The sequence below is a fragment of the Plectropomus leopardus genome, chromosome 6 (genome assembly GCF_008729295.1).
Source record: "Plectropomus leopardus isolate mb chromosome 6, YSFRI_Pleo_2.0, whole genome shotgun sequence".
Taxonomy (NCBI): Eukaryota; Metazoa; Chordata; class Actinopteri; order Perciformes; family Serranidae; genus Plectropomus; species Plectropomus leopardus.
In genome coordinates, this window is record NC_056468.1 from 30,076,270 (window position 1) to 30,102,804 (window position 26,535).

The 26,535-nt window shown below is 38.2% G+C and overlaps 2 protein-coding genes across 3 annotated transcripts in view; one reads left to right on the plus strand and one right to left on the minus strand.

Annotated features, from left to right (window-relative positions):
• The window catches only part of col27a1b (collagen, type XXVII, alpha 1b), a 109,884-nt gene extending 87,947 nt beyond the window's left edge, over window positions 1-21,937 (plus strand). Inside the window, exons 45-61 of the mRNA XM_042487941.1 lie at window positions 9,330-9,383; window positions 9,517-9,570; window positions 9,689-9,796; window positions 9,890-9,997; window positions 11,718-11,825; window positions 11,923-11,976; window positions 14,430-14,492; window positions 14,647-14,700; window positions 14,803-14,838; window positions 15,379-15,396; window positions 15,549-15,584; window positions 17,142-17,168; window positions 17,274-17,339; window positions 18,044-18,212; window positions 18,308-18,417; window positions 19,165-19,383; window positions 20,246-21,937. Coding sequence (XP_042343875.1) covers window positions 9,330-9,383; window positions 9,517-9,570; window positions 9,689-9,796; window positions 9,890-9,997; window positions 11,718-11,825; window positions 11,923-11,976; window positions 14,430-14,492; window positions 14,647-14,700; window positions 14,803-14,838; window positions 15,379-15,396; window positions 15,549-15,584; window positions 17,142-17,168; window positions 17,274-17,339; window positions 18,044-18,212; window positions 18,308-18,417; window positions 19,165-19,383; window positions 20,246-20,392 — 1,431 coding nt within the window. The 3' untranslated portion in view covers window positions 20,393-21,937. The remainder of the gene's footprint in view (window positions 1-9,329; window positions 9,384-9,516; window positions 9,571-9,688; window positions 9,797-9,889; window positions 9,998-11,717; window positions 11,826-11,922; window positions 11,977-14,429; window positions 14,493-14,646; window positions 14,701-14,802; window positions 14,839-15,378; window positions 15,397-15,548; window positions 15,585-17,141; window positions 17,169-17,273; window positions 17,340-18,043; window positions 18,213-18,307; window positions 18,418-19,164; window positions 19,384-20,245) is intronic.
• Window positions 9,896-26,249, minus strand: zgc:101858 (uncharacterized protein LOC449555 homolog). 2 transcript variants are annotated; one of them, XM_042487940.1, is made up of 9 exons: window positions 26,173-26,249; window positions 25,864-26,034; window positions 24,081-24,259; window positions 23,296-23,389; window positions 23,157-23,226; window positions 23,036-23,072; window positions 22,820-22,883; window positions 22,176-22,340; window positions 9,896-9,984 (listed from the first exon to the last, which is right to left on the minus strand). In XM_042487940.1, the coding sequence occupies exons 1-8, from the start codon at window positions 26,194-26,196 to the stop codon at window positions 22,182-22,184; spliced, it is 798 nt and encodes a 265-aa protein (XP_042343874.1). In that variant the 5' UTR covers window positions 26,197-26,249; the 3' UTR covers window positions 9,896-9,984; window positions 22,176-22,181. The 2 variants fall into 2 exon arrangements, with proteins under 2 accessions (XP_042343874.1, XP_042343873.1); XM_042487939.1 differs by lacking the exon at window positions 9,896-9,984 and having other exon boundaries at window positions 22,127-22,340.
• Window positions 26,250-26,535: the final 286 nt, after the last annotated feature.

Sequence of the window (26,535 nt, forward strand, 5' to 3'; positions counted from 1 at the left end):
AAATGCCAAATTTTGACCCGTCCCAAAAGTGGATGCTAAAAATGACATATTATACCTTTTAGAAAATACATTATACTATATCAAAGTGGAAACAATGGCCAGAAAACGTGAAAAAATGTCAAAATTTTTAGCATTGTTGTTAAAATGGCCAAAAATCGCATACTATACTATGGCGAAAAATGTCAAATTTTGACCCATCCCCAAAAATGGCTAAAAATGACATATTATGACTTGTAGAGATGCATCATACTATACCAAATGGAAAACGAAGGCCAAAAAAGTCCAAAAAAATGTCATAAATTAGCATGTTGATAAAATGGCCAAAAATCGCACACTATACTATGGCGAAAAAATCTCAAATTTTGACCCATCCCAGAAATGGCTGAAAATGACATATTATAACTTGTAGAGATGCATCTTACTATAGCAAATGGAAACAAAGGCCAAAAAAGTCCCAAAAATGTCTTAATTTAGCATGTTGAAAAAACTGGCCAAAAAATCGCATACTATACTATGGCGAAAGATGTTAAATTTTGACCCATCCCAAAAATGGCTGAAAATGAATTATTATAGCTTGTAGAGATGCATTATACTGTTCAAAGTGGAAACAATGACCAGAAAACATGAAAAAATGTCAAAAATTAGCATGTTGTTTAAAATGGCCAACAATCGCATACTATACTATGGCGAAAAATGTCAAATTTTGACCCGTCCCAAAAATGGACGAAAATGACATATTATAACTTGTAGAGATGCATCTTACTATAGCAAAATGGAAACAAAGGCCAAAAAAGTCCCAAAATGTCTTAATTTAGCATGTTGAAAAACTGGCCAAAAATCGCATACTATACTATGGCGAAAGATGTTAAATTTTGACCCGTCCCAAAAATGGCTGAAAATGACATATTATAGCTTGTAGAGATGCATCATACTGTTCAAAGTGGAAACAATGGCCAGAAAACGTGAAAAAAATGTCAAAAGTTAGCATGTTGAAAAATATGGCCAAAAATCGCATACTATACTATGGCAAATTTTGACCCGTCTCAAAAGTGGATGAAAATGGCATATTACACCTTTTAGAAATACATTATACCGTTCAAAGTGGAAACAAAGGCCAAAAAAGTCCCACAATGTCATAATTTAGCATGTTGTTTAAATGGCCAAAAAATCGCATACTATACTATGGCGAAAAATGTCAAATTTTGACCCGTCCCAAAAATGGCTGAAAATGAGTTATTATAGCTTATAGAGATTCATTATACTGTTCAAAGTGGGAACAATGGCCAGAAAAACGTGAAAAAAATGTCAAAAGTTAGCATGTTATTAATATGGCCAAAAATCGCATACTATACTATGGCGAAAAAATGCCAAATTTTGACCCGTCCAAAAAACCGATGAAAATGACATATTATAGCTTGTAGAGATGCATTATACTGTTCCAAACTGGAAACAGTGGCCAGAAAACGTGAAAAAAGTCAAAAATTATCATGTTGAAAAAAAACGGCAAAAAAATCGCATACTATACTATGGCGAAAAATGTCAAATTTTGACCCGTCCCAGAAATGGACGAAAATGACATATTATAACTTGTAGAGATGCATCTTACTATAGCAAATGGAAACAAAGGCCAAAAAAGTCCCAAAAATGTCTTAATTTAGCATGTTGAAAAACTGGCCAAAAATCGCATACTATACTATGGCGAAAGATGTTAAATTTTGACCCATCCCAAAAATGGCTGAAAATGAATTATTATAGCTTGTAGAGATGCATTATACTGTTCAAAGTGGGAACAATGGCCAAAAACGTGAAAAAATGTCAAATGTTAGCGTGTTTCTTTAAATGGCCAACAATCGCATACTATACTATGGCGAAAAATGTCAAATTTTGACCCGTCCCAGAAATGGACGAAAATGACATATTTATAACTTGTAGAGATGCATCTTACTATAGCAAATGGAAACAAAGGCCAAAAAAGTCCCAAAATGTCTTAATTTAGCATGTTGAAAAACTGGCCAAAAATCGCATACTATACTATGGCGAAAGATGTTAAATTTTGACCCGTCCCAAAAATGGCTGAAAATGAATTATTATAGCTTGTAGAGATGCATTATACTGTTTCAAAGTGGGAAACAATGGCCAGAAAACGTGAAAAAATGTCAAATGTTAGCGTGTTCGAAAAATGGCCAACAATCGCATACTATACTATGGCGAAAAATGTCAAATTTTGACCCGTCCCAGAAATGGACGAAAATGACATATTATAACTTGTAGAGATGCATCTTACTATAGCAAATGGAAACAAAGGCCAAAAAAGTCCCAAAATGTCTTAATTTAGCATGTTGAAAAAACTGGCCAAAAATCGCATACTATACTATGGCGAAAGATGTTAAATTTTGACCCGTCCCAAAAATGGCTGAAAATGAATTATTATAGCTTGTAGAGATGCATTATACTGTTCAAAGTGGAAACAATGGCCAGAAAAACGTGAAAAAAATGTCAAAAATTAGCATGTTGTTAAAATGGCCAAAAATCGCATACTATACTATGGCGAAAGATGTCAAATTTTGACCCGTCCCAAAAACCGATGAAAATAACATATTATAACTTGTAGAGATGCATCCATACTATACCAAATGGAAACGAAGGCCAAAAAAAGTCCCAAAATGCCATAATTTAGCATGTTGAAAAACTGGCCAAAAATCGCATACTATACTATGGCGAAAAAGATGTCAAATTTCGACCCGTCCCAAAAATGGCTGAAAATGAACTATTATAGCTTGTAGAGATGCATTATATTGTTCAAAGTGGAAACAGTGGCCAAAAACGTGAAAAAAATGTAAAAAAAAATTAGCATGTTGAAAAAATGGCCAAAAATCGCATACTATACTATGGCGAAAAATGTCAAATTTTGACCCGTCCCAAAAATGGCTGAAAATGAGTTATTATAGCTTATAGAGATTCATTATACTGTTCAAAGTGGGAACAATGGCCAAAAACGTGAAAAAATGTCAAAAGTTAGCATGTTGAAATTAATATGGCCAAAAATCGCATACTATACTATGGCGAAAAATGCCAAATTTTGACCCGTCCCAAAAACCGATGAAAATGACATATATATAGCTTGTAGAGATGCATTATACTGTTCCAACTGGAAACAGTGGCCAGAAAACGTGAAAAAAGTCAAAAATTAGCATGTTGATAAAACGGCAAAAAAATCGCATACTATACTATGGCGAAAAATGTCAAATTTTGACCCGTCCCAGAAATGGACGAAAATGACATATTATAACTTGTAGAGATTGCATCTTACTATAGCAAATGGAAACAAAGGCCAAAAAAAGTCCCAAAATGTCTTAATTTAGCATGTTGAAAAACTGGCCAAAAAATCGCATACTATACTATGGCAAAAGATGTTAAATTTTGACCCATCCCAAAAATGGCTGAAAATGAATTATTATAGCTTGTAGAGATGCATTATACTGTTCAAAGTGGGAACAATGGCCAGAAAAACGTGAAAAAATGTCAAATGTTAGCGTGTTCTTTAAATGGCCAAACAATCGCATACTATACTATGGCGAAAAATGTCAAAATTTTGACCCGTCCCAGAAATGGACGAAAATGACATATTATAACTTGTAGAGATGCATCTTACTATAGCAAATGGAAACAATGGCCAAAAAAGTCCAAAATGTCTTAATTTAGCATGTTGAAAAACTGGCCAAAAATCGCATACTATACTATGGCGAAAGATGTTAAATTTTGACCCGTCCCAAAAATGGCTGAAAATGACATATTATAGCTTGTAGAGATGCATCATACTGTTCAAAGTGGAAACAATGGCCAGAAAACGTGAAAAAAATGTCAAAAGTTAGCATGTTATAATATGGCCAAAAATCGCATACTATACTATGGCGAAAAATGTCAAATTTTGACCCGTCCAGAAATGGACGAAAATGACATATTATAACCTGTAGAGATGCATCTTACTATAACAAATGGAAACGAAGGCCAAAAAACTCCCAAAATGTCATAAATTAGCATGTTGATAAAATGGCCAAAAAATCGCATACTATACTATGGCGAAAGCTGTCAAATTTTGACCCGTCCCAAAAATGGCTGAAAATGAATTATTATAGCTTGTAGAGATGCATTATACTGTTCAAAGTGGGAACGAAGGCCAAAAAACTCCCAAAAATGTCATAAATTAGCATGTTGATAAAATGGCCAAAAATCGCATACTATACTACTGTGGCGAAAGATGTCAAGTTTTGACCCGTCCCAGAAATGGACGAAAAATGACATATTATAGCCTGTAGAGATGCATCTTACTATAACAAATGGAAACGAAGGCCAAAAAACTCCCAAAATGTCATAAATTAGCATGTTGATAAAATGGCCAAAAAATCGCATACTATACTATGGCGAAAAATGTCAAATTTTGACCCGTCCCAGAAATGGCTGAAAATGACATATTATAACTTGTAGAGATGCATCTTACTATAGCAAATGGAAACGAAGGCCAAAAAAGTCCCAAAATGTCATAATTTAGCATGTTGAAAAAATGGCCAAAAAATCGCATACTATACTATGTCGAAAGATGTCAAATTTTGACCCGTCCCAAAAATGGCTGAAAATGAATTATTATAGCTTGTAGAGATGCATTATACTGTTCAAAGTGGAAACAATGGCCAGAAAACATGAAAAAATGTCAAAATTTAGCATGTTGAAAAAATGGCCAACAGTCGCATACTATACTATGGCGAAAAATGTCAAATTTTGACCCGTCCCAGAAATGGACGAAAATGACATATTATAACTTGTAGAGATGCATCTTACTATTGCAAATGGAAACAAAAGCCAAAAAAAAGTCCCAAAATGTCATACTTTAGCATGTTGAAAAAACTGGCCAAAAAATCGCATACTATACTATGGGGAAAGATGTCAATTTTGACCCGTTCCCAAAAATGGCTGAAAATGAATATTATAGCTTATAGAGATGCATTATACTATACCAAATAGAAAAACAAAGGCCAAAAAAGTCCCACGATGTCATAAATTAGCATGTTGATAAAATGGCCAAAAATCGCATACTATACTATGGCGAAAAATGTCAAATTTTGACCCATCCCAAAAACGGCAGAAAATGACATATTATAACTTGTAGAAATGCATTATACTGTTCAAAGTGGAAACAATGGCCAGAAAACGTGAAAAAAATGTCAAAATTAGCATGTTGATAAAATGGCCAAAAATCACATACTATGCTATGGCGAAAGATGTCAAATTTTGACCCGTCCCAAAAATGGCTGAAAATGAATTATTATAGCTTGTAGAGATGCATTATATTGTTCAAAGTGGAAACAATGGCCAGAAAAACGTGAAAAAATGTCAAAAATTAGCATGTTGTTAAAAATGGCAAAAAATCGCATACTATACGATGGTGAAAAATGTCAAATTTTGACCCGTCCCAGAAATGGACGAAAATGCCATATTATAACTTGTAGAGATGCATCATACTATACCAAATGGAAACGAAGGCCAAAAAAATCCCAAAATGTCATACTTTAGCATGTTGAAAAACTGGCCAAAAATCACATACTATACTATGGCGAAAAATGTCAATTTTGACCCTTCCCAAAAATGGCTGAAAATGAATTATTATAGCTTGTAGAGATGCATCATACCAGATCAAATGGAAACAAAGGCCAAAAAAATCCCAAAATGTCATACTTTAGCATGTTGAAAAACTGGCCAAAAATCACATACTATACTATGGCGAAAAATGTCAAATTTTGACCCTTCCAAAAATGGCTGAAAATGAATTATTATAGCTTGTAGAGATGCATTATACTGTTCAAAGTGGAAACAATGGCCAGAAAACATGAAAAATTGTCATAAATTAGGATGTTGATAAATATGGCCAAAAATCACATAGAGAGAGAGAGAATGATGAGGTATCCCTCTTCCTGGACAGAGAAATGTGCAATAGATGTTGTAAATTAAATACAATTATGAAAAAAGGAAAGAGAAAGAGAGAGGGGAGGAGAGAGGGGAGAGAGGGGGAGAGAGACAGCAATAATGGAAACAGACGCATGTCATATTACAATAACGATAGGTGTTTATTTATTAAATGCAGTTTATGATGATGTTGAGGGTGATGTTAAGAGTCTCATGGGTGATTGATAGCAAGGTGTCCAAAGGCATGATCAAGGCATCGGTGCAACCAGGACCAAGACCACGATCAGGGCATGTAGGGGGTACAGTATCAGTGCAGCCACAGCACGAGCATAAACAAAGGCAGGGTCACAGCGCCAGCACAGCGATCACCACGATCAGACGAAGCCATGCTGATGTCCAGGATCCAGGAAAACTAAAATTAGAATGTTGTTAAAATGGCCAAAAATCGCATACTATACTATGGCGAAAAATGTCAAATTTTGACCTGTCCCAAAAATGGCTGAAAATGACATATTATAACTTGAAGAGATGCATCATACTATACCAAATGGAAACAAAGGCCAAATAAGTACCAAAATGTCATAAATTAGCATGTTGATAAAATGGCCAAAAGTCGCATACTATACAATGGTGAAAAATTCCAAATTTTGACCCGTCCCAAAAATGGCTGAAAATGACATATTATAACCTGTAGGGAAACATCATACTATACCAAATGGAAACAAAGGCCTACAAAGTCCAAAAATGTCATCATTTAGCATGTTGGAAAACTGGCCCAAAACTGCATACTATGGCAAAAAATGTCAAATTTTGACCCATCCCAAAAATGGCTGAAAATGACATAATATAGCTTGTAGAGATTTGTCATATGATACCAAATGGAACTGAAGGCCAAAAAATTTCCAAAATGTCGTAATTTAGCATGTTGAAAAAATGGTCCAAAATCGCATACTATACTATGGCGAAAAATGTCAAATTTTGACCCGTCCCAAAAATGGCTGAAAATGATATATTATAGCTTGTAGAGGTGCATCATACGATACAAAGTGGAAACAAAGAGCAAAAAAGTCAAAAAAAAGTCATAACTTTGACATTTTTCGCCATAGTATAGTATGCCATTTTCAGCCATTTTTTCAACATTCAAATTTTGACCCATCCCATAAATGGCTGAAAATGACATAATATAGCTTGTAGAGATTTGTCATACGATACCAAATGGAACTGAAGGCCAAAAAATTTCCAAAATGTCATAATTTAGCATGTTGAAAAAATGGTCCAAAATTGCATACTATACTATGGCGAAAAATGTCAAATTTTCAGCTGTCCCACAAATGGCTGAAAATGACATATTTTAGCTAGTAGAGATGCATCATATTATACAAAGTGGAAACAAAGGGCAAAAAAGTCCAAAAATGTCATTAATTAGCATGTTGAGGAAATGGCCAAAAATCGCATACTATACTATGGCGAAAAATGTCAAATTTTGACCCGTCCCAAAAATGGCTGAAAATGATATATTATAGCTTGTAGAGGTGCATCATACGATACAAAGTGGAAACAAAGAGCAAAAAAGTCAAAAAAAAGTCATAACTTTGACATTTTTCGCCATAGTATAGTATGCCATTTTCAGCCATTTTTTCAACATTCAAATTTTGACCCGTCCCATAAATGGCTGAAAATTAAATATTTTAGCCTGTAGAGACGAATCTTAGTATACAAAGTGGAAACAATGGCCAAAAAATTCCAAAAATGTCATACTTGTGCATAATGAAAAAATCAACAGAAATTGCATACTATACTATGGTGAAAAATGTCAAATTTTGACCCATCCCAAAAATGTCTGAAAATGACATATAATAGCTGATAGAGACCAATCATAGTAAATAAAGTGGAAACAAAAGCCAAAATTTCCAAGACTGTAATAATTCAACATGTTGAAAAAATGGCCAAAAATGGCATACTATACTATGGCGAAAAATGTCAAATTTTGACCTGTTGCACAAATGGCTGAAAATGACATATTACAGCTTGTAGAGATGCATCATACTATACAGAGTGGAAACAATGGCCAAAAATTGCATATTATACTATGGCAAAAAATGCCAAATTTTGACTTGTCCCAAAAATGGCTGAAAATGACATGTCATAGCTTGTAGAGACGCATTATACTGGACAAAGTGGAAAGAAAGGTCAAAAAGGTCAAAAAATGTCATAATTTAGCATGTTGAAAAAATGGCCACAAGTGCCATAGTATAGTATGTCAAAAAACATAAAATTTTGACGTCATAAAAATGGCTGAAAATGAAATATTATAGCTTGTAGAGTTGTCATAGTAAAGAAAGTGGAAACAAAGGCTAAAAAAGGCCAAAAATGTCATATTTTAGTATGTTGAAAAAATGGCCAGAAACACCATAGTAAAGTATGTCGAAAAACGTCAAATTTTCACGTCATAAAAATAGCTGACAACAACTTATCATAGCATGGAAAGACGTTATCATATACAAAGTGGAAAAAAATGCCCAAACCTTCATATTATAGCATGTTAAAAAATGGCCAAAAACACCATAGTGTAGTATGTCGAAAAAAGTAAGGGTTGAAACTACTTTCTCTACAACTACAGATAAAAATGGGAGCTTAGAAATCAGCCTAAAATTACTGAGAACAGTAGGATTAAGATTCGGTATCCTTTAAAGACGTTGGACCACAGCATGTTTAAAAGCAGATGAAAAGTGACCAGTTAAAAGTCAGCCATTAATTATCTATAAAATACTGGGCCCAACCATGTCTAAAACTTTGAGAAATTTCGAAATATTGAGATTGGCGTTGAGATAAGGTTAAAATTGATAAAATATTGATCAATATATCTGTGGGGTCCTTAAACATGGTCAAGGGCAATAATCTGTTGCTTAATGTCATGTTTTCATTTATTTAAAAAAAACTGATTCGAATAAAAGGATGCCCTTGCTTCTTTAATTGCCCTTTGGTAATTTTTCATGGTATCTCTCCAAATCTTATAAAATACACATAAACCATTTTCTCCCATTTTCTTTTTTTTGTCTGCAGTCCCTTTTTAATTTTTCTGTGGTCTCATTAAGCCAGGGCTGCAGTGTTTTAAAGTAATTTTTGACTCTGTGTGGGGCAACAGAATCCAGAGTAGTTCAACAGATATAATTAAAAAATGGAGAGCTGCTCCTCTGTACTAAAAATTGGATTAAAAGCTGTTAAAGAAGCAGTGGAAAAAAGCTCTTCTGTGCTTGGATAATCCTGCATAGTTTACCATTAACATGGAAAACTCAGATGTTTTAAACATTGTGTCAAGCTGTCCAAACATGACCAGTGTACTTCAAATCAAACAGTATTGATAATTTTAGGGACATCCTGGACCAAAGGGACAACAAGGGCTGAAAGGATCCAAAGGTGACCAAGTAAGGACATATATAATTATAGCATAATTTTATTTCAGTAAAAAAGTAACTTACTTCATGCAATATTATTGGACTGTATTTTCTACTATGCAACTATGCTGGAACTATGGACCATGAACTCTTTATGCTCCAGGGTCAGAAAGGAAAAACTGGGGCACGAGGTGCATCTGGGACCAAAGGACCACCAGTGAGTTGGATTAATTTCTCATCTGACTATATAGTCAGACAACTTATTGTCCAGCTATATTACTATTTTAAAACAAATGCAAGGTGTGACATAAATATTTCCTATTGTTACTTCCCAGGGTCCAGAGGGTCCCCTTGGCATACGTGGAGTTGTTGGCAGGGAAGGACTTGAGGGCCCACCTGGCATTGATGGACTACCTGGTAAAGATGGAACTAAGGGAGTCAAGGTAAGACATTGTCAGTGGTGCGCAGTTCAGATGAATGAAACAAATAGAAAAAAAGGCTCTTGCTATTGTTCACCAACCATCTTTTGTGTTTAGGGGGAGCAAGGAGAAGACGGAGAAGTGGGCTTGCCTGGCAAATCTGGGCCACAGGGCACAAGTGGTGTGACAGGTCTTCCCGGAAGTCAAGGCTCCTTTGGACCAAAGGTGAGAGTGATAGGTTGACAGTTTGTACCCTGTTTTATTTATTTTATTTATCTTATTCACAAAGAACTTACTGTTAAGCTATTAAAATACATAGTTTTTATAGATTACAATGCAGCAAATTTTATTGCCAAAATCAAGTGGAAATCACAAACTAGGCTTTGATCTGCCAGTGCTGCCTCCCTTAGAGCCACAGTGATGCCTTACTTAGGGCCTGAGCACCGACTGCAGGGCGGCCGAAAAGGCCCTACTGAAACTTAAAATGAAAAGCATCTTTTAAGGGCTTAAACGTGCACGATAAGTTGTACTTTTGCTTTTGCTACAGTATTAATCTAATCGACTTCAAATTTGGTGTGTGCAAACTTAACCCCTTGGTGATGAAAAGTTATCAAAGGTCCGTGCAGAACTTTTACGGTTGTGAGTTCTTTAACAAGTTTTCCATGGTGACGCGGTATTCACAGCCAAACAGGAAGCTGTTGTAACTTCACTTTGCATTGACCGACTGTCCCTAAATTTTACATACTGAATACTAAATTTTCCCTGCCAATAACTGCCAAGAAGAGCTTGATTTTTTAAAGGGCATACTGTGCGCAGAGCGACAGGCGTAAGCGGGCCCTAAAGTTAATATTGTTGGAGACAGGCGCCACCAGTTTATTGTTAAATTTGTTTTATTCAGTGAATCCAAACTCAGCAGCAGTAGAGCAGCTCCTGTGTTCAGAGATGTAAAATGTTTGTTTTTCTGAATGGAGTCTGGCTTTGAGGAGAGCGCTGTGGGGACCTCATGTAATATAGCATACACTTCAACTCACTCTGACTTTTTTAGGTTTCTAAAATATGCTTTGCTGCGGCCCTCGTCCACAGCAGGTACGTCATCGATGACTTATATCAGCAGAGCAGAAAGATATATTAGCCGATATTTTATTTTATTTATGTCCTAAAAGTCAGATGTCATCTGTCCCAGATAAGACTTGAACCAGCAACCTCAGGCACACAAACCACCTGATTTACCCACTGAGCCAAACCTCCAGACACATTGCATGTTTTAAATGTTCTGTTGAACTTGAACTTGTAATCTCCCGGTTTATGAATAAGTGTTTTAACAGACCAAGCCAATTCATCTTTACACACTTCACCTGTATTTTACCTTGAATATAACTCTTTGCTTTGGACAGCTTAATTCATCTGTCCTGGGTGAGGTTCGAACTAATAATCTCACAGCCTACAGACAAGCCCTCTAACCAAATGAACTAAACCTTCAGACATTTCAACTGTGTTTTAAGTTGCGCTTCAGACTCTTCTCAGGGAAGCGGCCTGTAAAACTAATATGCCCTGGATAAGGTTCAAACTCAACATTCCAAATATGTTTAAATGTTAATTAACTTTTTAAAATTTATTTTCATTTATTTAAGTGAATGATTATTTGTGAATAGAACACCAAGTCTTGCAGTGTGAATGCAACATTCGATGTGGAAAGTTTGTAAACTGATTTGAAGGAGAAATATAGAGATGTAGGGGAGAAGCCACCAGCACACTTGAGAACAGGGTTTAGTTCTTGGCAGTGGTGCTTCCTACTTGGTTACGTGCCCCACTTAATCTAATAAGCGGTGTCCATTGGTAGGAGGCCAGTGAGGGATCATGAGCTTAGGGCGTCTGTTTAGAGTTCACTGGGTGGGATATGAGAAGGATGTGCATGTGTTTATTTGTGTTTATGTGTGTTTTCCAGGGGGAGAGGGGTCTTCCAGGCCAAACTGGTCCATCAGGAAAAAAAGGTGCTGTTGGCGGGATGGGATTGCCAGGAAAACAAGGAGAGCAGGGACCTAAAGGGCAACCAGTGAGCAACGATTTGTCTGAAAAAAAGTCTTTACATGACATTTTCTTTGCTTGTTCAGTGATAAAGTTTGCCATATATTCTCGTCTCTGTTTATCAGGGGGATACTGGTGAACAAGGGTTTCCAGGGGTGTTCGGTCTATTTGGACCAAAGGTACGTGCACCCATTAAGCTCAATTTACAACTAAAATGATGACCTCAGGTCAGTCAGACCCATAAAGTTTCAATTTTCCAGTCTGAACAAAGTCCTTATCTCTTGGGCCAGACTGGTGATGTGGCTCTCAGACTGTAAAATGACCTGAAAAACAATTTTTTGAGGTTTAATTCACCTTTTGGTTGAAGTACTTTTTGTGAAGTTTAAATGTGTAAAATGGTCTGGAGGTAAATGACATTCTATTCTTCAGTAAAAATTGATATGAAAGCTGTTATGTGTTACTGTTACATGTCCCAGCATGACATCTGCTGTGCCATAAGTTTGCTTTACTTACAGCACTGCTGCAATATAGATTATTGCCAGCTGAAGAAACAGAACAGGCTTTCCTGGAGTCTCACTCTTTAATTTAAAACCCTGAGGGGGATGTTGGATATTTTCCTACTGTGGGAGTTGAACAGGAGTGTGAAGCAGATGAGCTTTATGTTGGTGTTCAGTGGAGTTAATGATAATTGTTGTAACTCTGAAGCAGTGAGTAAGGGTAATTAGAGTAAAGTCATCAGATAAAAGTGGAGGCTTTGAAACAAAGTGTTCAAACATCTCAAGACCTGGAGTGAACATTTGTAACAACAACATTGACCACATTCTAAATAAGACAAAAGATTCAGCTGTTGACTCTAGTTTCTTAATAAACTTTTCCACTCAGAATTATTACAATTATGTCGTTATTTTATGGTACTATTATGATAAAAGCACTGTGCTGCAAACCATTAATTTTTACAGCTATATTAGAGTAGATGGAAACTGGTAGCACATGTATCGTTAAGCAGTGGGGCAGCTGTTTGGCTCTAGTTTATGAAAATGCTACTGCTTGGATACAATCATTGAACTGTTTTGCATGGTGTTGCCCACAGACTAATGTAGAAGCATCACACCATTTAAAATGACGGGATGAGTGAGTGGCAATCACCCACCTGAGGGAAACAGGCTGAGGTCAATAATGCAGACTTTAAGGTATACTGTGCAGAGTTTTCCTCAAAGAACAATTTATAGACTCAAACAAATTTAATCCCTCTCAGTCATTAGAGGTGTGTGGCAGAACATAGGTGAGGTCAGAACTGTATTAAAAGGTAGCAATGAGGTGCCAGACTGATGCCGCATGCATCCAAGCTATGCAAATTGTGGACACAGTGCAGAAAAAAAAGTGAATATAGCCAAACTGTGAACATGGGATTGGCTTTAACCTGAGCTCTGTGATGTAACCCACATTTCATGCATAGCATACCCTTAATAAAGAGTGTAATTTGTAAAATTGCCAGAAACGCACATTAAGCCGAGTGAAAGCGGTTATCAAGCAGTCTTGTGCTGTTTTAAAAAGGGAATGGATAATTAAGTAATTTATTTAGAGCAATTTTTTGTGTTGCAACAAATGTTCCAGTTTCTAATATGGGAGGATCTTTTTGTCTGTACTGGGATTGCAAATTGAATACCTTTTAGTTTTAGGCTGCTGGTCAGAGAAACAACCAATTGAATTTGTGATGGGGAGGGTTTTTTTTTTTTTTAATAATGATTTGCTTCAGCCTTATTCTTATGGAAAACATTATAATATATAAGAGAGAAAGTGGCTGGAAACACAGTTACTGAACATACAATCTGAAACTGTGTCCCAGTTCTACACTACATGCTACTTCTACGGAAGTTAAGGATACTAAATTAAGGATACTTAAAATAAAGCACCAGGGCAGCGCAGAATCAATCAACACATGGGGGTTGAATTGCTTTCCGACCTGCTCCTGACTCACTCTGACATAATGCACACATAGGCAACGATAACCTCACAAGATGGAGGCGGATGCATATTTTTAGACTCATGCACCACAGTTGCTCTCCTCCGAATGCAAGACACAGGCGTGGCTGATTGGCTTTTTGTAGAAAATCCAAATCTTCTTTAAATTTTAACATTTGGGCGCCCGGTGGCTCAGTGGATAGAGCAGCACCCCATGTACAGAGGCTGTGTCCTCACTGCAGCGGCCCCAGGTTCAAACCTGGCCTCGGCCCTTCGCTGCATGTCTCCCCTCTCTCTCTCCCCCTTATTAATGTAAATAAATATTCAATGTTAGATTGTGGCCTATTAGTCTAAAAATGTGCAATGAAGGTTTAATCTGTTGAACACATCTTGACTTGATAATAAAAACAAAGTGAGATCTGCAATCTACAGGCAGCTTGCAGATGGATCTCAGAGGACATTAACTGTTTCTGTCACTTCCTGTATATTCTTTGAAGGCTGCTGGAAATAGAGCAGCATCTACCAGTCCCAAAGGAATTTGCCAATGTAACTAATCATTTTTGTTGCCATCAGAGGTCAACAAAGGTCACTGATAATTCAATACCAGTTTAACCTTTACACTTTCTATATCTTATCAACTTTTAAAATTGACAAATATTTGTCTTTCCAGGGACCTCAGGGGGACATTGGGCCACCAGGGATCCAGGGACCAAAAGGACCACGTGGTTTGTTGGTAAGACAAAGATTAATGGTAGTTTTGAAACTCTTTGCAGTATTTCAGCTACTGCTGATGCACTGAACTCTCACTTCCCATGATAAATAAGCAGCGCACCATCAGATGCTTCATCATATGTGTCGTCAGTCACTAACATGCGTTTGCTTTCCAGGGTATGGAAGGAGCTTTGGGCCCCGTTGGCATCATTGGCCCCAGCGGTCATCCTGTATGTACCTCATATCTCATCCTATCTGCCAAGCTTTATGTGACTTCTCTCTGCTTTTTTGGCAGTGATGGAGTGATACTCTGTCTCCTTTCTCTCCATCAGGGACCCCAGGGTGACAAAGGAAGTCGGGGGGAGACGGTGCGTGGCGCTGTTTTGATGAATCCTTTTCTGTCTGTACTGTGAGCACAGAATAGGATACTTAGTATGGAGACGGCACACCACTCAGCCTCCTTTGCCCTCAGCACTTTTCATTTCCTATTGTGCTCCGCTGTTTGTTGTTACACTCACAGTGACACTTAGCTGCTGTGGAATTCCTGTCAGGGTGATAAATGTTGCCTGCATGCTCATCTCAAGCTTTTTAAGGGGTTTGTTGAGCACTCATACATGGGCATATTTCACAAGCTCACTACCAAAACGCCAACATTCATGTATAAGTATCCTGCGTGAAAATAGGATTTGCTGTGTAGAAATAAGATTTCTGAGTGCAGACTTGCAAAGAAGCAAGAGGGCAATTTAACATACAATAGATAAAGACTTTCTATTGAATTGATTTCACAAAGACGATGTTACACTTTGCATGATAGAATAATATCTGGTCTGCTCTCAAACTCATTCTATTATTGTGGGATTGACTGTTCACTTGTGAATATTGATTACTTTTTCTTTCATCTGGAACAGGGGTTGCAAGGACCAAGGGTGAGTATTTATTCTCGTCTGTAGCTTAATCATTATTCTCTGCACGGGCCTGTGGCTGCTCAGTACTACAAGAAACGAATTAACTTCATCATCCTCTATAAAGGCCAAGTTCTAAATAATTTGAAAGCTAATGTGGTGATGCAAATTTTCAGGGATTTCCTGGCCCTCGTGGACCACCTGGACCACCGGTAAGTTTATCATTTTGTCTAAATGAACAATCTTCCTCTGATGTAGATCAGTCTAGATCTGAGTGTCTGAAAACAATCGGCAATGAGAACTGCTTTTGGTTAAAGGTGCATCATGTAATGCCTGGCCAGATTTACAGCCATCAGTTATAAAAAATAAATAAATAAATAAAGCCAACTACTCAATAACAGCAGGGCAAGAAAATGCAAAGATATTTTTTTAAGATTTTTTTTCTGGCTTTTGCCTTTATTTTAGATGGGACAGCTTATGTGTGAAAGGGGGAGAGAGAAGGGATGACATGTTGTTTACAGGTAGAAACTGCCCCACATTAATCATATAAAGCGGTGCTGAGCAAACACTGCCATAAGTGGTTAGTTTATAGCCACAAAAGAAAAGGCCCATCTAAAAAAAAATCTTCAAAAAAAAAAAGTAGATTATTTTTACAGCTTTACCTTGCCATCAGGCAGCTGTTTTCAATGGGTAACTAAAGCCATTATTTCACAGCCAAATAGTAATTTTACTTCGCAGAACATGGGAGCTGCTGGTCTACTGCAGCCCCCTTCTGTTGGTGTGTATAGAAAAGTGGTAAAAAATATTCCAAATATAGTGTACACTGTAAACTTTTTTTTAAAAGTGGCTAAAATAATTTTTGCTGTTTCCCCCATCCACACCAGAACATCTACCACACAAAGAGGTCGGACCACCGTAAACTTAATTCCTTTAAGAAAATACAGTTATGACAAAAAAATTACAACAGTAACAAGTTTGCTGATTTTACTTATCTCCACAATTGAAATTAATGCATTATGTCAAAGCTGTTACTTCTTCATATTCTGCTGATAATGTAACTTCATTTTTTGGATTTTTTTAAAACAAAACTTCTGGCCATGTCTTACACATTGTAGCTTTTAAAATTGGTTCTTTAAGCATTTTTTTTAGAAATCAAGATTACATTTCAGAGGAAAAAACACTAGAACACACTAATTAATTTTCAGTTTTTCAGAGATTTTGACACTACTGTGTATTCATAAAAGTTCAAAAGCAGCAATTTTTTTAAAAAAAGGGGTTTCATACTTTAGATCTCAAAGTTACATTGAAAAAAAGCAGTACTCAGCTGTGGATGCAAAATCTAGTCTGCAGGAAAATCATTTAAGGAGTAAACACTCATTTGGCCATCTACACCCGAGTTAAACTGCAAGCATTTCAAGTGTGTTGTTGAGAGAATAATCTAACTAGTTAGGGACCCGCTTGTTTTCCACTTTGATCTGATTCAAAAAGCTGTTAGCCAGGGGCTCTTCTTCTCTGCATTTGACATGCTTTATTTCCTGTGCGTTTATGCCTCATTTCCTGTGCATTCGTGATTGTTTCTGTGCAAATCTGCATATTGGATGAGAATGGCAGAACCCCACACCAACACTGTCGATGAGCATTTACAGAACTGCTCTCTGAGGACACGTACACTGAGTGTTTCTACGAAAGAACCAACAAGAACAACAAAACAGCAACCAATGAGAGTCAGTATAAATGGTGCATAGAAAATAAATCTCTTTGTTTTTCAGGGTCCTTCCAGTTCTGCCCTCTCACTTGTAAGTATGTTTTTCTTTCTTGTCAAGTCAGGGTACTGGAGATGGTGACGTACAAAAGGAAAAATGACTGCTGTTATCTTATTGTGTTGCTGTCTTTTTCGGTAGAGAAATGAGGCTCTTGGTGCTGCTTTTCAAGTCATCATTGATTCCCACGCTTCATTGAGGCCAGAGGTTAGTTTTCAAGACTATGTCTATTGCAAGGAATCACTGACAACATGCATAATAACTGACAGGTCATGTAAAGCGCATATTCTGTTAGGAAATTCAGAATTTGGCCTTTTGCCGAATAAAGCATTTTCCAACTAAGACAAGAGGGTTATGTCGGTATGATTCAGGTTTTAGGAGCATTCTTTAGACATGTATACAGCACACTCAGAATATGCGTCTAAATTGGGGTTTTACTGCAGTTTGCGACACACGGCCTCTTGCCTGCTCACAATCAGCTCTGTGTGTTGTCATGGGTACACTGCACACAACTCAACTAGCCAACAGTTTGCAAGACTGTGGGGTACAGATGCATGCCTAAAAGAGACGCCCACATTTATGATTGAAAGGAGAAGCTACTTTTAAACATTATAAAAGACTTTGATATAAACAAGTTTTGGATATGCAAATATCACAATGCTGATTTTCATGCAAAGAGGCAATTGGCAAAAGCTGCTACAGTTGTTTGACTTTTCCAACCAACTTCGTTTTTGATGAAATATTATACTATTATGTTTTTATACCAAAAACATGTGCATGAAAAGTCACTGTTGGTTGTTGTGGTTTTAAAGGGTATTACTCATCTGACTGAGTCAAAAGTTATTAACTGATGTGATAAAGATGACTTAAAAAAAATAAAAAATACACACCAATATTTTTGTCCAAAGCAGACCTATCAAAGCATGGACCTGCCCATGTTGGACCAGAGCACAGAGATCTTACAGACCTTGCAGCATCTCAGCAATCTGATCCAGAAACTTAAGAACCCGCTGGGAAACCATGACAACCCTGCACGAATCTGCCGAGACCTTTACAACTGTGAACACAGGATGCACGATGGTGGGGAGACATTCAAAATGCATAGTCATTTCAGTGCGCTTATCCATTCTGTTCCTGTTAATTAAGAACCCTCTTCTGCTGCTACCCTCTGACAGGCACTTACTGGATCGACCCAAACCTCGGCTGCGCTGCCGACACTATTGAGGTGACGTGTAACTTCACTGGTGGAGGACAGACATGCCTGAAACCTATCACAGTATCGAAGGTTAGTCTACATTTTGCGAATTGCTTCAGTTAGACAAAACACCCAGTGAAATGTAAACTCACATCACTTAGATGCAGACCAGACTTCACTTCGGGAGTTTGTTATGCAGACAGTGGATGAATATCAAATGAAAACTTGCTTGTGTGCATGTGGAGAATGTTCTCAAAGGATTCCTCAAGAAGCAGAGGAGCTTAGAATTTAATGTTCATGTTATGAATTAAAAGAGCACAGCTGTTCATTTTCTGGCTCTGCGCTATAAACTGTAGCTCTTTTTTGATGGATAATCATCACTATGAATTTAAAGGCTTCCCATTTAGTCCTGTTGGCCAAGTCACTATCAAAGGCATGCTTAGTTGGCAAGTAATGCTCCAAGATCTTAATCTCCTTTTATTCTTTTGTTTGGGAGTTCTACTTCAGCCAAAAGAGATTTACAATGAAACATCAGAGCACAGAACACAAATACAGACAGACTCAGTGCCTGCAAATAAATAAAATAACAGGACAAAGTCACTCTACAAAGTCACAATGTGTGATACAGATATAACTCATTATAATTACTAACAGAGTAGAAGTCTGTTATCAACTCCCAAACTGATTATGCTTCTTTTACCAAACAAACTAATACTTGCCAACAGCTAAGTTTGTTTGTTAATGTTTACGTCAGGAATTTTTGTGAACAAATTGTCATTAAAAACATGCCTATTTTCTAAATCATAACTATTGGAGACACATATTCTTGTTTTATAGTTGGAGGTAGGAGTGGGTCGTATCCAGATGAACTTCATTCACCTTTTAAGCACCGAGGCCATGCAGCACATCACCATTCACTGCCTCAACACACCTGTGTGGGCAGCAGGACCCTCCCTGCAGCCTTCATCCAGAGCTGTGAGCTTTAAGGCCTGGTCAGGGGAGAAGATTCGGGCAGGCGACCTCCTGGAGCCGCTCATACCCAGGGATGACTGCTGGGTAAGAAGTGAAACTTTTCTGGCATATATGAAACTTAACCATCTGATCCAAAGAGGAGCAATAGTAGATTAGACTATGTGTTAAAGGCGGTCAGTGGATTTATTTTTGTAAAAAAACTCATTGTTACTTGCCAAAATGCATTTTGCCAGTTTCTTAGTGACTTTTTTTTTTTTTTTTTAAATATCTCAAATCTACCACATCCATGTTTATTAGGGCTGTACCAAACTCAGTGTTATGCCAGTCGAATCAGATTTGGCTGTTCCATACCAATAATTCCACGATTCATTTTGTTTTCCATAAAAAGTTTCACAGTTTTAACGGGCTCAGCAGAGCGGCATTCACGTAACACAGTAACGGCGCTGACATCAGATGACAAATGGGCAACAACACTTTTTGCCAACACTAGATAAACAAAAGCCAGAGACTGCAACTTATTAAATTCACCACTTCATCGCTTTACATTACAGTCTTTCTCTCCCTCCATGCCGCTGCCTGCATGTCTACCACTGCAAAGAGTAACGTCAAAGTAAAGCGCACTCACTCCGGAGCAAATCTTTGGACCAAAACATCCCCACAAATACACCACGAAAAAAAAAACCCAACAACAAACGACTGCTCGACTTTAAGCAATCTCAGTGACAGAGTGTCTTCGACTGATGAGTCGAGCCTCCCATTTTTAAAGGGCAGCCCTGACGTTTACTTGTTATCAGTCTTTTTTCCCCCTGAATGTGCTGGGGCATTGCTGAATATCTAAGTGTGTCTTACCAAAAATCAAAACTATCTGCAAAGCTGAAAAACCAATAGAGATAACTGAGAACTGACTTAATTTTGTTCCTCCACATGTGACATATTTCGCTTTCAGATCAAAGATGGCCGCTGGCATCAGACCCACTTCATCTTCCAGACCCAGGACCCTAACTTACTCCCCATCCTGGATGTATACAACCTCCCGACCACAGAACCTGGCGCACGCTATCACCTCGAGGTTGGACCCGTGTGCTTCCTATAGAGCCCTGAGGAGGGGAGTGCTCCTCAAAGGAGTGACTGCATGGAGAGGGATGAACGGGGGGGGGAACTAATGCTTCTGTTTCCAGAACAACAGACCCCTATTTTCTCTCCGCAAAATATGCTCGGACTGCAGAAACAGGAGGGGGCGCCAGAGAGAGAAGGCCCAGTGAAAATGCAGAGACTTCTAGCACTAATCAGCCTATGGAAAACAATAATAAGCTCCTTTTCAGAGACTTGTTAGTGAGATACAAGACCTGAAGGCCCCTTTTGGAAGGAAGTAATATGAACGTCTCATTCTGTCATCTCTCGGACCATGTTGTATCATATTTTCTTCACGGTCCGATACCCAATCTTCAAAAATGTTTTTCAAAAAAGATCTGTACAGAAATATGGAACAGTTACATCTGCAACTGCAACGATTCCTATTTTAATGATTAAGTATTATTTATACATGTATATGTACTGTATATTGTAATATAAAGTGCAATAGTTATTGTTCCACGGGCCTTTAGGCATATACAGTATCATCATATCACTCATTCAGGTACACAGTGCGCCTCAGACACACAGGCGTACTGTCTCCAGGTAAGTCTTTTTGAGCCTCTAATAACTGTCCGGTGCTGAGAGACGCAGCGTTTATACAGATCTCCTTACACAAACAACTGCTGTGTGGTGCTTTCCGTGCTAAAATGGATCGAAAGCTTTCCACAGTGTGAACCGAGAAAAAGTGTGTCAAGATGCTACCTCGTACTGCGCCTCTCATCTCGCAGCAAACAAGACGTTACCTGATATAATCTGGGATGACACGGAGGTGACACCTGGTGCTGCAACAGTTGACACTCTTTATGATAAACTCAAGTCAGCTCTCAGCAAAGCTATGTCTGTGCTTTTTTGGAAAAAAGGGAAGATTGTAAAAAATACACGCAGGCCAAACCCATTAAATTATATTTTCAAGGTAGTATTTTAACATTTTCAATATTCTTTGTACTGTCCGACACTGAGTCTGACACTATAAGTTAAGCTGTTGTATCTGTCAAAATGTAAATGTCTATAATAATGCAACCTTTATTATCTACGGTGGATTCTATTTAAATTTTATTTAAATTCTGATTAGCTTTCCACTTCAACACCAGGCATCAACGTCATTTTATCACACTTTTGGAGCTTTAAGGATTCAACAGTCTGTATGTGTTTTTCTCATTACACTGTCCTAGACGATCAACTGTATTTTTTAGGACATTACCATCCTTATTATTTACTATTTATGCATTTCTCACTCAAAGGTGCAGCAATCATGGTTGGTCCCGCCAATCTAACAAACTCAGAGGATTTCTTGCAATACACAACGCAACACTACCACGGTACAGGAGCTCACAGTGTTCGGTCTGTACCGACGTTTTATGCTGCATGAATGAAGTCTAATGACTCAACAGGTAATTCAATAAAAGTCTGAAACCTTTGTTGATAAGCAGCTTTCAATTTTTTTTCATCAAAGAGCAAAGTGAGAAAATAAAATGCATTTAAACTGCCTACTTGTGGTGCTGCGTTTTAGCTTCACTCTATTCATTTCACACCTGTGACTGTCAAACGCTGACAGCTAGCGCCATTGTAAACATGGAGAAAAATTGTGTCCTTCGAGTAATGTCTTGTTTGGGTTTTTTTTCCAGACAACTTTCCCTCCCTGATCAGTTTTAGCAGCAGGAGGAGGCTTGTTGATACAGAAACACAGGCAAACTTGAGAGGTTAAAAGCACTGTATTAGCAAACTTCTGGATCTTTACATACATGATCTTATCGTGGGCACATGGCGTGGCGACCCCCGTCAATGGGCAGGTTGACTCCAGTAATGAAGCTGGCGGCGTCTGACGCCAGGAAGGCGATGCTGTGGGCCACTTCCTCCACCTCCCCTGGTCGACCGAGGGCGTGGGTCTGCTTAGACTTTGCAAGAAACTGGTGGTGAAAAAGACGGACACAAGGTGTTACTTTTGTCTTTTGTGTCGGCACTTGTGGACGAATCTTCTGAAGGAATAAATCAGCTTCAGTGGCGACATGAGCTGCTGCGTTTCCACCAAAAACTTCAGGTATAGTCCCCTTAAACCTCGCCATAACTGGACACGATGTGAGAATATTTGCACGTCATCTGCAAAGCTTATAGACCGGATGAGGCATCAGTGATCAGATCCTTTCGTTTTCCTCTGGGAATCTTAATAAGTTTAACCCTTTGGATCCTGTGCAAATTGCCTTGATATTTTTCAAAAACTTCAAAAGAAAGCAAAGAGCAATGCAAGAAGAAATGACCCACACAGGAAAAACAGCCTGAAAACTATGAAAATTAGTAAACACAAAACAACTGTTGTAATCTGTAGCGAGCTGAACTGAATCAGACTTCTCGGTGGAAACGACGCTGTGCAGTATTGGCGTGACGTTACCTGAGCGTACTGCTCCTCGTCTAGTCCTGCTCTCTTGTGGACATCTGTGATGATCACACCAGGGCTACAGAGACACAAAATGTGGTCATTTCCAACACAAACAACTGAAACCAATGCTTTTTAAATCAGAAACTCGCTGGGTTTGTGTTAACTAATTGTAAACATCCACAACTTGAATATCAATAAATAGAAATCCTTTTTTAATGAAACACTTACCAGACAGAGTTCACCCTGACCTGCTTTGATGCTAACTCTGAAATAAAAACAAGTTATGTCATTTATATTGTGAACTTTTACTGAACTTACAGTATATGGAGGAAAAAAATGCCTCACTCACCAAGTGCTATACAACGTGTAAACTGATCGATGGCGGACTTGGACATGCAGTAGGCCAGCACACCAGGGAACTGCAGAGAGACAAAAAGACATGTTGGCAGGTGTGGTTTTAAATGCGTGTCCAGCAGCGTGATACTCACCGATCTCTGTCCGTTGACACTGGAAACGTTGACGATGGAGCCTTTGGTCTTGATCAGGTGGGGAACACAGAGTTGAGTCAGGTGGTACACAGATCTGGAATATGAAACGACATTTAGGGGACATTCATGTCCGTTTCATGTCATTAATGCTGGATGTGTGCGCTGTGATGTGTGTGCGTGTGTGTGTGTGTGTTTAGGCTTATTAAATTTTGCCGGTTTTGTGTGCACACACAGTTTGTGCAGTGATGTGATTTGTAAGGAGGATTTGCATATTCTCAAGAAATGAATAAACTACATCCCCTCCAGATTTTGAAAAATGGACGGAAGCTATGTTAGAAATTGTGTCATATGAACACGTTAGCTCGGGTCAAGAGGTCATGGACAGCCTTTTCTGATTTTTAATATGTATGCTGCATTGTAATGACTCGGGGTTTGGTAGCACCGCTGTTGCTAAATGACTATTTTGGGTCTAAGACTGCGTAGCCACCAGAGGCCTGTGGATATGTTCAGTTCAGATAACAATAATGTCAGTTTGTTCATGTTTGACTGAATAAATAAGTAAAAATTTCAAAATACTGAAACTGAAAAATAATAGACATTCCATAACTAAAAAAAAAGATTATTAAAACATATTTATCTATCCAAAGTCCTTTTTTAATAGACATCACTTTTGCCAACGTCCAATTAAAAGCTACATTTAGGAGCGACCTCATCTGAAAACATCCCAGCGACTCAGCAATGTTACGCCTCTATGATGTAACGATGTCAGGTGTCTGAAATCCTACCTGACATTGATGTTCATGACCCTGTCGTACTGAGCCAGGTCTGTTGTCTCGATGCTGCCCATGGCCAGGATCCCGGCGCTGTTAACGAGGACGTCCAGCCGGCCGAAGTGAGCGATAGTTTGCTCCACGGTCTTCTTCACAGTCTCCTCATCAGTCAGGTCTCCGGGAACGAGCAGAGGCTAACAGACACAGAGACGCTCGATGTTTTAGTGTGTTCTGCATTTTAATAAAGGGCTCAAAAACGTGTTTGCAACGCTGAATTAATAACAGGTTAGGTTTTTTTTTGGATAACAGGTTGTGTGCATGTTCTACATGCCATGTCATGCATTAAACTCAAGAGACCAGAAGGCACTGCATCAGCGACAACTGCAAATCCTTTAGGAGTAACTGAAATTGTATATCTATTGATAAATTCTGTTTAAGTAAACAGAAGTCTGCTTTCATTCAGTAATCGGGTCACTAACGAGATGTAAAATGTCATTACTTACTTTGAATGTAAAGATAAGAAATGACATGTATTATATTATTATAGTATATGCATTATTATGTACTATTGTGTCAACCTCCTTATTTTATTGAGGAAATTTCATCTCTTATTTAACCCCTTTGAGTTATTTCTAACTGGTATATTTTTATTTCACATCTCTTAAATTTGTAACAAAAAAGGTATGCATTTCTGTAATTTACCCAGAATTATTTATTTAAGGAGCGTCATCTGTCATTACTATTCAAAGAAGTTTGTCACCCATTTCTGCTGTTTTCTTAACTTACTTTCTGTCATTGCCTCATGTCACCTCTGTATTTTAAGTTTTTGAACTGGTATGACTCATTGTTTGAACTTTATTTTCTAAATAAAGTTGAAAATATAAAAATATACATATTCATTAAACCTTTACTTAAATCTCAAGGAATCATTAAGGGCAAGCCCTCATTTTCAATGATGTCGAGCCTCACACGGTTCCCAAAAAGTATGTCATGGCATTGTTCTCGACAGATTCAAAAGAAAAGGATAAGACCTCGAACCCTCACACAGCAATAAAGTACAGGACATGTTTGAAAAAGTTTCAAATATGTTTGGAAACTCATATCCTTCAGATTTGTACTCACACCAATGATTCCTCCCAAAGCTCTACCTGCTGAGTCAGCGAGAACCATAACACCTCTTATAAAGCTCATATGTTCATCAAAATAAAAACCTACATGTTTATATGAACTTACATAGCTCAAGGTGTGTGTGCCTACCTTATGTCCTCATGATTGCCACACACCTTTTGTCCTCTGGGGTCAAAATGACCCCGCCCTGTTTTGACTGTTATTTAAAGCATAACGTATAAATTGTCAATCAATTCTGTGTCACATCTTTAGTCTTACTTCAGTCCAATCCATTAACACACAATCTTCCATTTGTTTTGGAATTTAGGGCCAATAGACCTTGTTTGCATAAGTATAAAAAAACATTTTGATGTCAAAAGATTTAATTTGGGGTCAGACTGACCCCAAGGACAACAAGAGGGTTAAGCAGTGAGTGTTATGGGTGCAGGAAGAATTTCTACATGAAAAGAAACCAATGCATATCTCTTCTCACATATATCTGAAGCACCACCCTGCTAAAAGTTTGTGTATTTGTACAAAGGGGACGTCATGCCAAACGCACATTGAAATTATAGAGTAAAACGTTTCGCTTCACATAAAGACTTCTCCTGGTCCACACAGACCAGGATCAAGCGAAACGCCAGCACAGTGTCAACATGCCTGCCTCGTTTAAAGTGCGAGTGAGACTCACCTCTGCAGCGCCGCAGTCGCTGCACTGTTGGGCGACTTTTTTCAGGTTTTCCACGTCGCGGCCGTTCAGAGCCAGCAGAGCTCCCAGTCTGGCGAACAGGACGCTGGTGCCTGCCCCGATGCCCGAGCTGGCCCCCGTGATCAGGGTCACTTTCCCCCTCAGCGAGGATACCTGCGAAACATACACACACGCCACGAGTATCCGGTGATGGCGTCACCATCGCGCGTGATTTCATTCAAAAAGTAGTAAAGCGGTGCTCAAATACACGGAAACAACCACAAACCACCTGCAACAAGGAGGAAGACTTACTTTAAAAGCATCGTCCGAGGCCATGTTTCTGCGCTGTCAGCTGCGGCTCACTTACAGCAGCTTCTCACGTGTACAAGATGTTTCGTCCACTAGTGATGACGTAACGAGTACTTGCTGGTTTGTAGTTTTTTAACGCCAGCACTCATTTTCAAGTTTAAGATTTATTTTTTTTGAGACATCAGACTAAATTATTAGGCTGATAAATCGACAAAAAAATCAAAAACATCAAATTCACAAAGCAATCGATACATTACATTACTTCTCTCTGGCATTAACCCTTTGAAACCTGGGTAAAAGGCTTGATTTCTTTCAGAAACTCAAGAAGGTCATGAGCAACAAAAGAAATGACACAAAAAGCACATA

What these genes read in the sequence shown, in the direction of transcription:
- zgc:101858 (XM_042487940.1), bottom strand. Translation starts at nt 26,196, where the DNA reads ATGGCCTCGGACGATGCTTTTAAA. An exon ending in CCTCGGACGATGCTTTTAAA is followed by an intron (nt 26,035 to 26,172) that starts GTAAGTCTTCCT and finishes TATGTTTCGCAG; the next exon opens with GTATCCTCGCTGAGGGGGAA. An exon ending in GTCAGGGTGAACTCTGTCTG is followed by an intron (nt 22,884 to 23,035) that starts GTAAGTGTTTCA and finishes GTGTCTCTGTAG; the next exon opens with CCCTGGTGTGATCATCACAG.